This window comes from Sapajus apella, unplaced genomic scaffold (genome assembly GCF_009761245.1).
Source record: "Sapajus apella isolate SASKATOON/1434 unplaced genomic scaffold, GSC_monkey_1.0 scaffold92, whole genome shotgun sequence".
Lineage (NCBI taxonomy): Eukaryota > Metazoa > Chordata > Mammalia > Primates > Cebidae > Sapajus > Sapajus apella.
In genome coordinates, this window is record NW_022437032.1 from 6180868 (window position 1) to 6198115 (window position 17248).

At 41.5% G+C, this 17248-nt stretch overlaps 1 protein-coding gene across 5 annotated transcripts in view; it reads left to right on the forward strand.

The window, feature by feature from the left end:
- Window positions 1–17248, forward strand: part of B4GALT5 (beta-1,4-galactosyltransferase 5) — an 88708-nt gene that overhangs the window by 50330 nt on the left and 21130 nt on the right. For all 5 annotated transcript variants that reach the window (XR_004262080.1, XM_032256025.1, XM_032256027.1 and 2 more), the window contains exon 2: window positions 12062–12196. Coding sequence is in view for 4 of the 5 variants with exons in the window: in XM_032256025.1 (XP_032111916.1) it covers window positions 12062–12196 (135 nt within the window). In the remaining variant the exon portion in view is untranslated. The remainder of the gene's footprint in view (window positions 1–12061; window positions 12197–17248) is intronic.

A 17248-nucleotide genomic window follows, 5' to 3' on the forward strand; every position in this document is an offset into this window, starting at 1 on the left:
TTTAGACAGCATTTTCATGTTTAATCTTATGTACAGTTTAATAATTTAACAGATGATAGACTAAATAGGTCAGTGGAAATGTTTTCAGGGTACTTCATAGCTGTTAATTTTTACCACTTGGATTTTTTTTTTAAATAGCCAGGAATAGTAATTAGGGTGAAAAATGAAATCTTTGAATGACTTTGTGATTTTTCTGCCTCAAATGAGAAGGATTAGGAAAGTAAAAGATTCCTCAAATCAGTTTTTTTCCCTGAAATAATTTGTTTTGATTCTTTATTTTGTTAATGTGTGTATGTGTCCCCCCTTGCCCCAGTTTTCTTTAAACACTTTTTGTGTGAAAATTGTCACACAATTGCTCCAAAATATTTAAATAGATAAGACAATGGGTATACATTTTGCTGCCAAAAATTCCTTGTATCTCAAAAAAAAAAAAGCTCTATTTTCTTTCTTAAATGTATGTTAATGTCTTCCAGTGCACAGTGTGAGTATCCAACATTTTAAGCAAATTTAAAATGCAAAAATTCATGATTCACATTAGAGCTTCAAACTCATAATAAAAATTTTGGATGCATTATAGTATGAGTATTGGCACCCACTCCTGAAGTGGAATATTGGAAACCTGAAATATATGACATGTTGACAGTAAAGATCCAGGTAATATTGGCCATGTGGGCTGGCTTGGTGACTCACACTTGTAATCCCAGCACTTTGGGAGGCTGAAGTGGGAGGATTGCTTGAGCCAGGGAGGTGAGGCTGCAGTGAGCCATGATTGTGCCACTGCACTCCAGCCTGGGTGACAGAGCAGACCCCGTCGAAAACAAAGCAAAACAAAACAAAAACCACTTCAAAAAGATCCAAGTAAAAGGAATCAAACGAAGTGTGGGCAGCATAGCAGCTGTGGATTCAGGGGATTGAGTATCTGAGAGGCGATAGAGCACCCTTGTTAAAAACCTGGACTCTGCTGTGAAATCTTGGCTGCACATGGTCAGATTGCATATTCAGACCTGAGTTTTTTCATCTCTAAAATGAGGGAAACAACCTACCTTTCAGTTGTTGTGAAGAAGAAAGGAGATAACACACAGGCATTTGGAAAGGTACTGGCACATAAGGACTCAATAAATTCATTATTATCTGTGTAGGAATTCATCTCTTTATAAGCAGATCCTTTCTTTACCTGTTGTGCAGAGCAGTGAACACTGATCATCTGCTTGTTTGGGGGTAGGGTTCGGTTATTTTTCAGGTTATGCTTTTTCCACAAAATAATGCTCTAAAAAGATAATGCAGGTTTTGCAGATACTCTAGCATGGCAGAAGTCAAACTTCAGCATTTGTTTTTGACACATTTTGTTTGTTTTTCCTTAATTTTTATTGTATCTTATCAGTGTATTTTGTATGTGGGGAAAGGAGAGAGCAGTAGCAAGCATGAGTGTGAGAGGGAGCCTCCTGTTCTATTTATTCCTTTTCTGCTTCTCTTCTCTTCAGATTCTCTTCCCTTTTCCTTGTTCTTTTTTTTTTTTTTTTTTTTTAAGAGACAGGTGTTCTCCATGTTGGTCAGGCTGGTCTCGAACTCCTGACCTCAGGTGATCCACCCTCCCAAAGTGCTGGGATTATAGGCGTGAGCCAGCACGCCCGGCCTTCCCTGTTCTTTATGTCAAAAGCATGGACGTGTTAATGAGATTGAACCTCTGGTCCATAGATTGGTTGCAGTATTTTTCTGGAATTTATTTGATTGTGTTACAAATCCCACATTTTGTAGTCTGTAGGGGGTATTGAGAACAGAGAGGTAATGTGAGTAAATCCAGGGAAAGAAAAGCCAGTCTAACGGACCCCCCTGAGCACTAAGCTGCACCTTTGCTGAGTGTCATTCTTTCTGGCTCTGGTCGGTTGTCCCTGGCTTTATATCTTGACATTTTCCCTCCACTCTACATACCATGGAGATGTGGTGTTCCTCTGCATTGCTTCGTGTAGAAAGTATAGATTCAGGCTGTCAACTTTTATTAACCAACTGGGATTCTACACACAGAACCTTATTTAGTTCATCCAAGAATTTAGATCTGGATACTAAAAAGTTCAGTCCTTAATCTGGAGTCAGGAATTTTGAGTAGGGTGGATTTACTTGTTCTGATTGATTCCTACTCATTGGCCCACTGGAAATCCAATCCTGGACCATTTCTGCAATGTGATGGCTTTCAGAATCAAGTTCAGATCCAAGGATAGTGCATGAAACCCTTTCGCTCTTGATCTCCCCATTTTTCTAGCCTCCTGTCTCGTGTTCTTGCCATATATAACCTTCGCTCCAGCCATACGAAACTTCTTTTTTTTTTTGAGACGGAGTTTCGCTCATGTTACCCAGGCTGGAGTGGAGTGCAATGGCGCGATCTCGGCTCACCGCAACCTCCGCCTCCTGGGTTCAGGCAATTCTCCTGCCTCAGCCTCCTGAGTAGCTGGGATTACAGGCACGCACCACCATGCCTAGCTAATTTTTTTTTGTATTTTTAGTAGAGACGGGGTTTCACCATGTTGACCAGGATGGTCTCGATCTCTTGACCTCGTGATCCACCCGCCTTGGCCTCCCAAAGTGCTGGGATTACAGGCTTGAGCCACCGCGCCCGGCCCATACGAAACTTCTTTAACCCCTCAGATGTATTTCCCCCCGGATGGCTCTTGGTTTTCATTTATGCTGCCCCCTTTTCTGCTTCAGTGCTCTTCTTGATAGAAATGGAGGGAAAATGTCAAGATGTAAAGCCTGGGACAGCTGACGGGAGCCAGAAAGAATGACACTCAGCATAGGTGCAGCTTTGTGCTGGGGGAGGGGGGTGGTGTCTGTTAGACTGGCTTTTCTTTCCCTGGATTTACTCACATCACCTCTTTGTTCTCAATACCCCCTGAAGGACCATATTCTAGAATTACCTCTTCTGAGGGCATTTTCCTGGACTTTGCTCCCTATGATCTAGTAGCCACTCCCCTGTGTCCCTGAACAAACATGACTGTTCTTCCATTGCAAGGTGATGGCAGGGACTGTGTCTTATTTGTATCTCTTTATCCTTAAGAGTAGAGGGCAATCCTGGAATATCATATGTGTACAATGCGTGTTGAATGATGCATGCTGAATTACCGTTTGTAACATTTATGAAAGAGTTCATCATCTCTTTGTGGCTGGTGTTTTATAGAAGTGTAAAAAGTCCTTAGGACTTGATGTTTCTTCATCATTATTATTACTATTATTTCCCCCCTTTTTTTGTTTTTGGAGAGACAAGATCTTGCTCTGTTACCCAGGCTGGAGTGCAGTGGGCAACTTAAACTCCTGAGCTCAAAGGATCCTTCCACCTTAGCCTCCTAAGTAGCTTGGGACTATGCCATCATGCCCAGCTGATTTTTAAATTTTTTTGTAGAGACAGAGCCTCACTACGAACAGCCCAGGCTGTTCTCAACTCCTAGCCTCAAGTGATCCTCCTGCTTATGCCTCCCAAAGTGCTGGGATAGACATGAGCTACTGTGCCCGGCTCTGTTTCTTCATTAAATAAAGTTGGGAACTTTACTTGGATACTGTTGGAGAGTAAGTGGCCACTTTACTTTTCTCCTCTTGGAGAAAGCTTGAAGTCCAGCAGAACAATAATCCACTTAACCTGGCAGTTGCAGCCCATTTGATTATCAACTTTTTCTTTTGGAAAAAAATTACAAATCTTTAGAGACATTGAGAAAATAGTACAATAAATATATGCTCTTCACCTGAGTTCACCAACTGGTAGCATTTTGCCGCATTTACTTTAACTCTTTGTGTGCATACATAAGCTCATACGTGCATATATGCATATGCACACATTTTTTTCCTGAAACATTTGAAAGTAAAGTTGTAGACATCATGATGCTAAATCTCTAAATACTTCAATATACATCTCCTAAGAATAAGCTCATTCTACATAATCACAACACTATGATTACACTTAAGAAGCTTAACATTTAGTAATATCTGATAAACATTCCATGTTTAATTTTTCTCACTTGTCTCAAAAATATCTATTTTTGCACTCTGATTTTTCTATTCAAAATTTAGTGAAAGTTCATGTATTGCATTTAGTTATGTCTCTAGTCTAGAATAGCACCTGCGTTTTTTTTTTTTTTGTCCAGATCAGTTATTCTGTAGAATATCCTATATTCTTTCAGCCTGAATTATCTATTTGGATGTATTTGGAGACCTCATCTCTAAAAAAATATTTTATAAATGTTAGCTGGACGCATGGGGGCACTTGACTGGTCCCAGTTCCTCCTGAGGCTGAGTTGGGAGGATCACTTGAGCCCAGGAGTTGGAGGCTTCAGTGAGCCGTGATTATGCTGCCGTATTCCAACCTGGGTGACAGAGTGAGATCTCAACTCTTAAAAAAAAAAAAAAATCCCACATTCTAGATTGATCTTCTTGTTTCCTCAATAGATTAGCAAGAATATTACATAGGAAATGAAGATCTTACATTGAATTAGGAGGCTGAACTGTAGGTTGTTCTAATATAGGGGTTGCTGAGTTGAGACATTTGGTAAGGGGATGACATGCTAGAACTTCCTCTTATACAGCAAAATTACAAATGTCAGTTGTGATCAACATGTAATTTGTGGGGTGGTGCATTGAGGATGTGTTTTGACTATCCTCTTCAATAACACTTTCACCTGAGGGCTTCAGCATCCGTTGATTTCCATGTCATCATTATGACCCAAATATGACTGTAATCAACCGAACTGCTAAACAGAGTTCCAGGCTTTTTATGGTTCTTTTGTCCTTAGAGTTCATCTCCGGAAGAATGTATCAGAGTACTTTTCTGTGGGTTGCATTTTCAGTATGATGTATTATTAGAATTATGTGTTTGTGTTTGTATTTAGTTTTAGGGTTTGCCCATTTTCCCCTTTCTCATATATATATATTTTTTGAAATGAATTCTCACTATGTTGCCCTAGTTAGACTTAAACTCCTGGGCTCAAGCCGTTCTCCTGCCTCAGCCTCCTAAGTAGCTGGGACCATAGGTGTGTTCCACCATGCCCAGCTATATAATTTTTAAAATATGTAAATGTGCAAAATATAAAAGGTGTACTCAGGCCTCAGTCCTGTCCCTACACCTTTACCCTGTCTCCATCCATTCTCTTATAGATTATCATTTTCATTAGTTTCTGGTTTACTCTTCCTATTTTTTTTTTTTTTTTTTGTAAAACGTGAGTGCGTATAAATTTCCCTTTATTAAGTAGCATAATATGACTTGGAAGTTAGTTCATGGATTTTGCTCATGTTATTTTGGGGGGAGGTGAATTTTATTGACACGTAACATTAAAATGTTTACAAGTAAGCGGAAGCTTGGTGAATTTGTAGACAATATATCTGAATAACCAGTATTCAGGTTAAAAAATTATCAGAAGCCACCTTCAACTCTCCTGCACCTGAGGGTAGCCATTCTCCTGACATCTGCACTGTAGATTAGCTGTGCCTGTTTTTGTGTTTTAGCTGCATGGAGTCATACCACACATGTTCTTTTGTGTCTGGCTTCTTTGCGTCACATAAAGTGTGAGAGATTCATTCCATGGATGCAAGCAGTTCTAGTTTATTTATTCCTGTTGCTGTATTGTATTCCAAAATTGGAATAGGCTACAAATACTTAATCTCTTCTGAGTTCTTTCTAGTTTGGACTATAACAAATGTTTTCTCATTCTTTTTTACGGCCTTATGGTACTCCATCCATGGGGTGGGTATAAAAATGTATCCAACCAGTCTTCTCTGGATGGTCATTTAGGCTTTTTCCCCAGTGTTTTTCTACTACAAATATTGTTGCACAAGGTTTTGAATAAACTTGTGCATTATATGGAGCATGTTTTTAAAAGCTTTATGAGGAATGAGAGTAACAGGACATTTTGGGGGGAAACCTAATCTTTTTGGCAGAGCTGCTAAGTTGGTGGGAAGGAATTACTGAGCTTCTCTTAGGAACAGGTTAGTTCAGTGAAACTGGTTAACTTAACAGTATTTTGGGTTCCTCTCAGAAAGGAGGAGGTGGCTAATGCAAAATAAAGAGAAGGGCTTAAAATCCATCTCCATGACTCCTGAAGCAACAGCAGAGCTCAGAAAACTGAATTGTGTATTGTCTCAACTTATTTTTTAAAATTCAGATATTTATTGTACATTCTCTGTGTTCCCCACACACTGTTCTAGCCACTGAGGGCACAGCATTGACGGAAGTAGGCAACAGCCTTGCCCTCATGGAGCTCACATTCTCATGGGAGACAAGATAAATTTAAAAATATGTAGTATGTTAAGTAGAAAACTAAAGCAGAGAAGGGCGATTGGTGTTTGGGTGTGTGTATGGGTGTGTTGTATGTTTGCACGTGTTGGGAATGAGACACAGATTGTAAAAAGTGGTCAGGAAGGGAATGGTTTCTTTTCTGGTTCTGAACCCTCTTTTAGCTTACCAAGCCAACTGCAGCAAACATTAAGGATACACATTAAGGATAGTGAGAAAGGAGTAGGTCTTCCTGTTAGAATTAGAGACAGAGAGGAAGAAAGGCCCTGTGGTGTGGCCAAGAGGTGGCTGAAGGGTGGGAGACCTAATCCTTTGCTCCCAGAAACTGTCCAGTTAAACCATGACCCAAGGCTGCTAACAATGGCATCTGAATGGAAATTTCTAATTGTATAGACCTGAATGGGGCTTATTTTTCTCAACTGAATTATGGTAATATATATGAGATTCCACCTCCTAGATAATGGGGCTGGATAGTAATTGCATTGTCTCATGGAGATGTAAAACAAATTATTAGTAAGTGTGGATTTGTGTTAAATGTTGTCTTCACATTTACCACACTGCATTGTAATTTGTTGAATTTTGTCTGAACGTTCCTCATCTATTCAGTGTTGCCTTATGCACGCTTAGCCTCCAGTGCTCTCGTGCTATGCCTAAAAAGCACACAGTAAAGGAAGTGCTCAGTAGAGACTCATTGAAACAATGGAGGATTTAACCACTGTAAACCAACCTAAAATTATTATTTTTTTAACTGTGATTCAGCCACTATTGCTCAGGACCATGTTATTGGAGAGTACTGCTTTTAGAATTTCCGAAATTGGCCGAGTTCGGGGACTCACGCCCATAATCCCAGCACTTTGGGAGGCCAAGGCAGGTGGATGACCTGAGGTCAGGAGTTCAAGACCAGCCTGGCCAACTTGGTGCAATTCCGTCTCTACAAAAATACAAAAATTAGCTGGGCAAGATGGCAGATGCCTGTAATCCCAGCTACTGAGAAGGCTGAGGCAGGAGAATCGCTTGATCCCGGGAAGTGGAGGTTGTAGTGAGCCAAGATCAAGCCGCTGCACTCCAGCCTAGGTGACAGAGCAAGACTGTCTCCAAAAAGAGAAAAAAAGAAAACAAAGTAAATCTCATCAAAATGTATGCAACACCTCAGTTCACCTCTCTGATTTTGACTTCACTAACCATATGACCTTGGGCAAACTACCCCCACCCCACCACTTGACTTCCTTATCTAAAATAAACACTCCAGATGATATCAACTTCACAGAGATAAGAATTTTAAATGAGATAATTTAGATTGAAACCAACATGTGTATGCATATGTACTTGCTAGTGTAGGCAAGAGCCATGGGCTAAATTTACTAACAAGATTGCTTTTTCGTTGTTAACCTGACAGCGTCTCACTGTCGCCCAGGCTGGAGTGCAATGGCACAATTATTCACTGTAGCCTTTATCTCCTGGGTGAGTGGCTGGGACTGCAGGTGCCCGCTACCACACTTGGCTAGTATTTTCAAAATTTATTTTTGTAGAGATGGGGTTTTGCTATATTGCCCAGACTGGTCTTGAACTCCTGGCCTCAAGTGATCCTCCTGCCTCCGCCCCCCAAAGTGCTGGGATTATAGGTGTGAGCCACTTCCCCCAGCCAGTAACAAGACTTTTCAAACACCTGAAAGTTCTGACAGTTTGATCTGTATAACCAACTGCATGAGCACTGCACAGAAGGGCAATTTACCATCTCTAATAGATAAAGGGAATTTTGCCTCTAGCAAGCTTGATATGAATTGGTAATAGGGTATGACTGCTGTTTACTAACAACATTCAGCAAAGATTGATTACCTAACCATGTAATAGAAGTTTAAAAACTCTATTCATAGAAGTATCCCAAACTGAATGTCCCAAAGTAAGTGCTGCAGAGACTCACTTGATGTGCTGGTTTGGGAAATGGCAGGCTAGGTAACTAAACAGCTCTCTTCTGGGAATTTCTGGGCCTTGAGTTACTGTGCATTGTGAGTCCCCAGAAAAAGGGGCTTGCTTTGACAGATCTTTGGTAACAGATGGAACAAAGCTGCTGGTGGTTTGTGTGTTTCTAGGCTCATTCTACTGCACGTGGACCACTCTTAGTGTGGTCACCACCCTTTGTCAAGTGTAGACAACTGGGTCAGTATTCAGAGAGAGCAGCCAGGATGTGGGGTGAAGTTGTGAAGATACCATGGGAGGAGCACACATAGAAGGGGCCTGACAGGGAATAGGTGGCTGGGGAGGGTTGAGAGAGAACCAGTGGGAAAAAGTGACTGGGCCAGCCTGGCCGACATAGTGAAACCCAGTCTCTAAGAAAAATAGAAAAATTAGCCAGGCGTGGTGGCTTGCACTTCTATTCCCAGCTACTTGGGAGGCTGAGACACAAGAATCATTTGAACCTGGAAGGCAGAGGTTGCAGTGACCCAAGATTGTGCCACTGTTCTCCAGCCTGGGCAACAGAGTGAGACTCTGTCAGAAAAAAAAAAGTGACTGGGTAACGTTTTAGACCCAACTAATGTAGATTTTCTTTGCTGATGGCTGTATTTTCCCTGTTGCTCTGTGGTCTTGGAGGTTGTAGTTCCCCAGTAGTGGGAAGCATTAGATGGTTTTGACAAGTGTTCCTTAAATTCCTATCCAATCCCAAGTTGTGAATTTGTGATTATTTCCTTTTGTTTGGCAGTCTTTACTCCCTCAGTTTTTATTTGTTCAGCATTGTGCTAGTTCTTTTGTATAATTAGAAAAAAACAATATGTGGTTATGTGAATTTATTAGTTGAATGACAAGACTGACACAAGACAGCAAACTAAGTCAACATGTAAACACATTTAAAGTTGTGGTAGCCTATAGTAGACTAGCACAGAAATTGGAGAAAGTGGAAGACTGACATGGCACTGAAAGCTTCGCCAAGAAGTATGAAGGATTAACAGGATTTGCACGGCAGAAAGAGCAGACCCATTGCTGCAGCAGCAGCTCAGGAATGAAGGCAAGAGACAGAGAAGGCTTTTGAGCAGGAACAGTGTGGATAAATCTGTAATTAAGAAAGATCAAGAAAGATCCATCTGGCAGCTTTGTGCAGGTGATAAAGATGTGAGAGCTATTTCCTTAAGAGTAAGCATTTAAGCTTACTCTTAAATGTGGCTGCTTGAAGTCTTTCAGAGAGAGGTTGTGGCTACAACATGGATGAGCAAGGTATAAAAGCTTAGTGGTTAGGAGCACAGACACACCTGGTTCATATCGCAGTGCTCTCACTTAACCTTGGTGAAGATACTTGGAGAAACTGAAGCCTAGAAGTTGTTTGTAAATTGCGTAGTGTTACTTGCCTCTTAGGATAATTATGAGGATTAAATGAGATAAGGAATTATGTAATTAAGTGCTCAATAAATGTTGCTTACATTTATTATGTGGCCAGAGTTCCCTAGAGCAGTGATTATACAAGTGTGGTCCTTAGTCCAGCACCATTTGTCACCATCGAGCTTGTTACAAGTACAAATTCATGGGCCCCACTCAGACCAGCTGCATCAGTCCCTACTGTAGTGGGACCTAGGAAGCAGACTTCTTAAAAGCACTCTGAGAGATGGGTATGTAGTGTTAGAGAATGACTGCCATAGAGGAATCCTTCGGTTGGGATTCAAAGCTAAGGAAGGGAGAGTGTTTAAAGGAGGGACTAAGCAAAGTACTTTACTTTGCGGTACTTTGCAGTACAGAAAAAAGGAGGTAGTGAATTCTTGGTGGCACCTAACTAAAAGCTTTACATGAAATTTTCAATAAATACTTGTTTGTTTGTTTTTTTAATTTAAAAAAGTCAAAGCTATCGCAAATTAAATACTTGCTTTTTATATTATTGAAGACAACTGGTTTAGTAATATGTTGGGGATGAAAGGAAGATTTCAGGGCACTGGGAACATACTGTTCAGCTCAATGATTAAAAAGAAAAAAAAAAGGACGACAGGACTGAATTAGAAATTTTGTATTAGATGAAGTTTAAGTTTTAGGTTTAACAGGTATTTACAGATTGTCCCCCTACTGTGACTGGCAGTGTGCTATATTCTGGAAACAGAAAATGACGTGTTACTCTTGCTTTCAGAGACTTCGCAGAGTTATATATACTTTTTTAGTAATTTGAAGCTGTTTTTTTTCCTTAGAATCTTTCCTAGCTCCTTAGAGAATAAACACAGTATGTGATCTATTCTCTGACTATGCCAGATGTTAAGCATAGGGCTGTCTCCCAGTCAGTGCAGGGCTGCATTTGAAACTGATTTCTGACCAAAGTATTCTGAATATTGGTCCCTTTTGCTTATTATTTTATGGCTTGGGATACACCTTAGAGATGATTTGAAATCCTTTGAAAGACTCACTCATTACATGAACTATTTAATGTTGGCCACGTGGGGTTTTTGACATTATGCTAACCCACCCCCACCTCTGTCATTTCCAGTATAAAGCACCAAACGCACTAGCTTGAAATACAATAACTTCTAAGCTTTGTCATTATTCCATTCAGTCATTATTTCCTGCCCAATATGTATCGGATATTGCTTTAATAGTGATGAAATATAATGTCAACCAAGTGTCTTGTCAAAGAGCCAGAATCCACATCCCAAGGCCAGATATATTGAGTGTGGAGAGGGCACTGGGGCCCGGTCCCGAGGTTAGCCAAGTGGTTAGATGCATCACCCCATACACCCACAGAGTTTAGATTTGTAAATGTTCACCCCTGTAACACATCCCCCTTTCACAATCATGAAGGGAAATTGAGGGAGTTAGAGTGTGGTCAAGAAACTAGTTTTAAAATCTCACCGGTTCTTGAAAATAGATGGCATAGCACTGAAGTTTGCAAGTAGAATATAGGAATTATATCTTGATGTGTTTGTGACCTTCTAGTTTTATATCATAGAACGACTTCAGGAAAATGAAAGTGGAGATCACGTTCCAAAGAAGACAAGATTGGCTGGTTAATCTGAACACTAATTTGTTTTTGTTTTTGTTTTTTTAATTTTTTTAAAAAAAGATGGAGTTTCACCATGATGGTCAGGCTGGTCTTGAACTCCTGACCTCAGGTGATCCACCCACCTCAGCCTTCCAAAGTGCTAGGATTACAGGCGTGAACCACTGCACCCAGCCCCACTAATTTGTTAAGAGCATGTTTTAATTGACCTTGACCATACTTTCTCCTCACTGCTTTGGAATTTTGGGCTAGGCTTGGATAGTGAGCACTGCAAATATTCTTAGGTTACTCCTTTTTCTTTCCAAATCCCTTCAGGGTAAGTGATTGTAGCCTCAGTCTACCGCTTTGAAATGTTGCCAAGACAAGACTGCGACTTCAGTGCTTCCAGCAGGCAGAGAGTCGGTGGTTTTTTTCTCTGTGTAGAACCATGAACTCATTCTGAGAAGGTGAACTTAAAGAGAGCAGAAGCCTTTTAAAAAAGGTTTTAACTAATTCATGAAGGTCTTTCTGATGAACAGAATGCTAGAATACAGACTGGGTATTTGGAGACCAGAAGGAGTATATTTTTTTAAGTTTATGGTTTTTCTAGAACTGCTGAATATTGACAGAAATTCAAATTCAATTTCTGGCTAAACCCTACTGGCTACTCAAAGGATGTTTGTGTCCTGAAGGGTATGGAAAATAGAGTTATGGCCGTGTAGGGTTTTAAAAGAACTGAAAGAGGATTTAAAGGTCCAAAAAGAAAAATAATCCAAAGGTATGTGGTACGTTTTTTTTAAATGATTGCTTCTGAATCTGCCTCTTTTTCTCCTTCCCTTTTGCTTCTGCAGTGAACACCTACCTCTTCATGATGCAAGCTCAAGGCATTCTGATCCGGGACAACGTGAGAACAATCGGTGCTCAGGTTTATGAGCAGGTGCTTCGGAGTGCTTATGCCAAGAGGAACAGCAGTGTAAATGACTCAGGTATATTTTTAGTAAAGAGGGGGGTCTGATTAGAATGTCTCCTCCCAAGAGAGGTAAATTTGGTTGCAATAATTATTTTCTATGGGAAAGGTGCATTGTAAAAGAGGGATTTGGCTGAGTTTTACTTTACTGCTAAAAAAGCTTTTGCCAAATGAATCCTCGTTCATTTTTGTTAACAATATGTCTCAGTCTGTTTGTGTTGCTATAAAAGAGTACTTGAGGCTGGGTAATTCACAAAGAAAAAGGATTATTTGGCTTATGGTTCTGCAGACGTACAAAAGTGTGACACCAGCGTCTGCTTCTGGTGAGGGCCTCAGGCTGCTTCCACTTTTGGTGGAAGGGGAAGGGAAGCCAGTGTGTATGGTGAGAGGAAGCAGTGTGGCAGGTGGGAGGAGGGCAGTGCCAGGCTCTTCTTAACAGCCAGCTCTTATGGGAGCTAATAGAGGAGAACTCACTCATTACCACAATAGCAGCAAGCCATTTATGAGGGATCTGCCCAAGGACCTCCTGATGGGGATCAGATTTCAGCATGAGGTTTGTGGGGGACAAACATATTTAAACTGTGGCACAATACAGTAAGAGCAACTGGATGACTACTTTTTTTCTTCTTGAGATGGAGTTTTGCTCTTGTTGTCCAGGCTGGAGTGCAATGGGCAATCTTGGCTCACTGCAACCTCTTCTTCCTGATTCAGGCAATTCTCGTGGCTCAGCTTCCTGAGTACCTGGGATTATAGGAGCACACCATCATGCCTGGCCAATTTTTGTATTCTCAGTAGAGACTGGGTTTCGTCATGTTGGCCAGGTTAGTCTCAAACTCTCAAACTCCTGACCTCAAGTGATCCACCTACTTCTGCCTCCCAGAGTGCTGGTATAGCATGAGTCACTGTGCCCAGCCTCTTTTTAACTCTTTCAAAAATTGAATACAGGGAGGAAGTACTTCCACATGATTAAATGGGACTCTTTTGAGGCCTCTCTAGTCCAGTCAGGGATGGTTTTTTTTTGGAGACGGAGTTTTGCTCTTGTTACCCAGGCTGGAGTTCAATGGCGCGATCTCGGCCTCCTGGGTTCAGGCAATTCTCCTGCCTCAGCCTCCTGAGTAGCTGGGATTACAGGCACACGCCACCATGCCCAGCTAATTTTTTGTATTTTTAGTAAAGACGGGGTTTCACCATGTTGACCAGGATGGCCTCGATCTCTTGACCTCGTGATCCACCCGCCTCGGACTCCCAGAGTGCTGGGATTACAGGCGTGAGCCACCACGCCTGACAGGGATGGTTTTTATTTAAAAAGTAGATTCTGAGATTTCATTTTGCTAAGCATTCATGATTTGCCTCTTATTTTTTTAACTGAGGACTAATGTGCTTTCCTGTGTGGTTTTTTTTTTTTTTTTTTTTCTCTCTTTGTTTTGAAGTGGAGTTTCACTCTTGTTGCCCAGGCTGGAATGCAGTGGCGCTATGTCAGCTCACTGAGACCTCTGCCTCCTGGGTTCAAGTGATTTTCTTGCCTCAGCCTCCCAAGTAGCTGGGATTACAGGTGCCTGCCACCACACCTGGCTAATTTTTGTATTTTTAGTAGACACAGGGTTTTGCCATGTTGGTCAGGGTGGTCTCTAGCTCCTGACTTCAGGTGATCCGCCTGCCTTTGCCTCCCAAAGTGCTAGGATTATAGGTGTGAGCCACTGCGCCTGGCTTTTTTTTTTTTTGGGGGGTGGGGAGAGACAGCATCTCACTTTGTCTCCCAGGCTGTAGTGCAGTGGTGGCATGATCTTGGCTCATTGCAGCCCTGGCCTCCCAAAGTGCTAAGATTATAGACATGAGCCACTGCCTCCTGCTTAATGATTTCATCTAAGCCCAATATTTTAAAGTATTTACATTAAAAAAAAAAAAATCCTTCCTCTAAATCTACCCTGTCTTCCGCTCTAATAAGTTACAAGATTTTTGGAAATTCACTGTCGAATGTGAAATTGCTTTGCAAATGTTGCAAGTTGGAATTATTCTGTGGTGCTTAGGAAATCAAGAGAAAGCATTGGCTCTCTTAAAAGAATTGCCTCTCCTTAAAAGAATTGACCACATCCTTATTTATCAGTCTCCTCTGCTGTCCACTTTAGCAACAGAGGACTATAGTTAGCACACTGATAAGCTTTTGATAATTCCTTTCTTGTTTGCAAAGAGCAAGTGAATGATATTTCAGAGCTTTTTAGACAAATTGTGGTCACACTGGGTGAAGTTGCCTGAGCTCTGAACCTTACCTGGGAGAGGAAACCCTGCAGTTTCCGTCCTGCTTGTGGTGGTAGGTTTTGCACACAGTTCGCACACACAGCACACAGTCTCACTTGACTCGTATGTGGCTCTGTCAGTTAAGGTAGGATTTTATGCTGTTTCCATTTTTCATACATAGTACATATAATTTTGGGGAAGATGGAGCGGCTTGGTCATGTGACTCTTTCCCTAAACGCTGCAACCTGCTTCTAGTTAGGCGAAGAAACTAGGGAGTACTGACTGCCCTCCCAGAATGCTCTTCCCTGCATAGCACTGAGTAGGGGAGCATTTGTGCCCTCGTGACATTTATCCAGTCAAGATACCATACTTCTGCAGCGTTAGATGAGGCTAGAATGTCTGTCTCTCTCGGCATTTGGCAGTACTGGCAATTCTTTCAGAAGTTAAGAGGGGCATATAGCAGGACCCCATTTCCACACACTGCTCGTGTGGCAACATAGGATTTCACTACTTCTTGAGTTGTTGTCTTCGAAAACTGAGTACAGAGGTGAGTTTCACCCTTGGTGGGTGTATCCAGTGACCCATTAGTATTGAACTTGGTGTGCTTTTATTTGCAAATTATCATACACCCAAATAATCCTTCCTTGTATCTCTCTGGCTAGAATAATCTATTTCTTGTTTAATGTGTTTATTTCTAGATTGGAAGTCTTTGCCATCAGGGACTCTCTTACTGTTGATTAGGTACTTGACTCACATGATTTCATGTAGTTCCTCACTAGAACCCAGACGATAGTTACTGTGTCCCCATCTAGGGATCAAAGGAACAAGGCTTGCCTAAGTCATAAAAGTTGATGCAGCAGTGGGGTTAGGGTTTGCTGATTCTGTGACTCCAGGGCCTGCCCTCTGAATCCCAGTAATGGCTTCATTCCTTTTGTCATCTTTGTATCCCTAGTACCTTATAAACTGCCTAGCACATAGGAAGTACTTGGTAAATTATTTTTGTATGCATGAATGAACGAATTTAACAAGAAAGCCAGTTTTAAGTGTTGTAGTGTGTTTCTAAGGAGGTCACTGTTCTGATGAGCTGTTGTGTCAATAGCACTTCCTTGGCGAGTAAGTACAGGTTGAGCATTCCAAATCAGAAATTACCAACTCCACACTGCTCCAGAATCCATGCATGATAAAACCTTGAGTGCCAACACAATACTTAAAGGAAATACTCAATTTCCTTTAAGCAGATTTTGGAGTTTTAGATTTGGGTTGATCAACTGGTAAGTATAATGTAGATATTCCAAAATCCCAAAAAATCAGAAATCTAAAACACTTTGGGTCCTAAGCATTTCAGATAAGGGAAACCCAACCTGTACTGAAAAGAAAATGGTGTTTCATTGAAAGTATATTCAGTGAAAACCTGTCCTCCTTTTCAAAGCAGTCGTCTACCTAGCACAGTCAGAGAGGGTATTCTGGGCCCAACACTGCTGAGACAGCCAAATGATTGACATCTCTGGCCCAGCCACTTCTGCCTGGAGCACTGTTGGCTTCATGGTGGTAACCTGGACTATGCTCCCTCCCCTGCTGAAATAATGCTGAGGCACATAGCCACATTCAGGTGTCTGCATTAGGCCAAGCTTAGTTCAAAAGCTCAGGGTAACATTTAAGTAATGTTGGTTTTCTTGAAGTTTAAAAGCAACAGTAGTGATTATTGAATGACAATGGACTTTTGGGGATGGGGACTGTGAACCGGGAAATAAGCCTGAAGTAGCGACCAGGAGAAGATTCCTGTGGTCACTGAAAGCCGTTGGTTTGTGAGATTGTGAATCTGCAGAGTGAGTAAAGTCATGCTGGTGTGCTTTGTGTGCTATTAGTGGACTGGGTCATCTTCACCTCTTTCTCTCTGGTTTTAGATGTCCAGTCTATAGTCTTTGATGTGGCTACCCTCCCAGTAGGTAGTCATCCTTAAGTGGACTAACTCTTGAAGAATGCTAATTCTTTCTGTTTCACAGATATTTGTACCAATGGCAACTTTCAAGTATATATAAATTTCCATACTTTTTTCAAGCAGAGAGGCAAGTGTTTGGTCTTTTCTGAAATGGGAGGGGGGAGTGGCGATTCTTGCTGGGATCCATTGGTCAGTGCTTCCAGTTCTCCTTCTCAACTGGATTTGGTAACACAAGGGAGAATGCAGGTTTCTACCCCCCTAGGTATTAGGGTAGCAATACCAAGCTTAGCTATACTTTGGAATTCCCGAGGAGCTTTCCTAAGTACTGATGTCTATTCCCAACTGCTAGAGATTCTTATTTAATTGGTTTGAGGTGTAGCCTGGGTGTTAGGATTTTGTTTGTTTTTGTTTTGAGACAGTCTTGCTCTGTCACCCAGGCTGGAGTGCAGTGGTGCCATCTTGGCTTACTGCAACCTCCACATTCTAGGTTCAAGTGATTCTCTGAGTAGCTGGGACACCAGGTGTGTGCCACCATGCTTGGCTAATTTTTGTGTTTTTAGTAGAGATGAGGTTTCACCATGTTGCCCAGGCTGGTCTCAAACTCCTGGCTTCAAGTGACCTGCTCAACTCGGCCTACCAAAGTGCTGGGATTACAGGCATGAGCCACCACACCTGGCCTGGTGTTAGGATTTTTGAAAGCTTCCTAGATGATTCTAATGTGCACCCAAGGCTGCTGAACCACTGGTGTGAAGCAATGCTGAATAAGTAGCTGCTGTTGGACAGAAATGTTGGCCGATAAGCCCATGATATTAGCAGTCATTTGAACCAGTAGGTATGGGTCTGTTGTTTTCCCATTTCTCTCTCTCTCTCTCTCTCTCTCTCTCTCTCTCTCTCTCT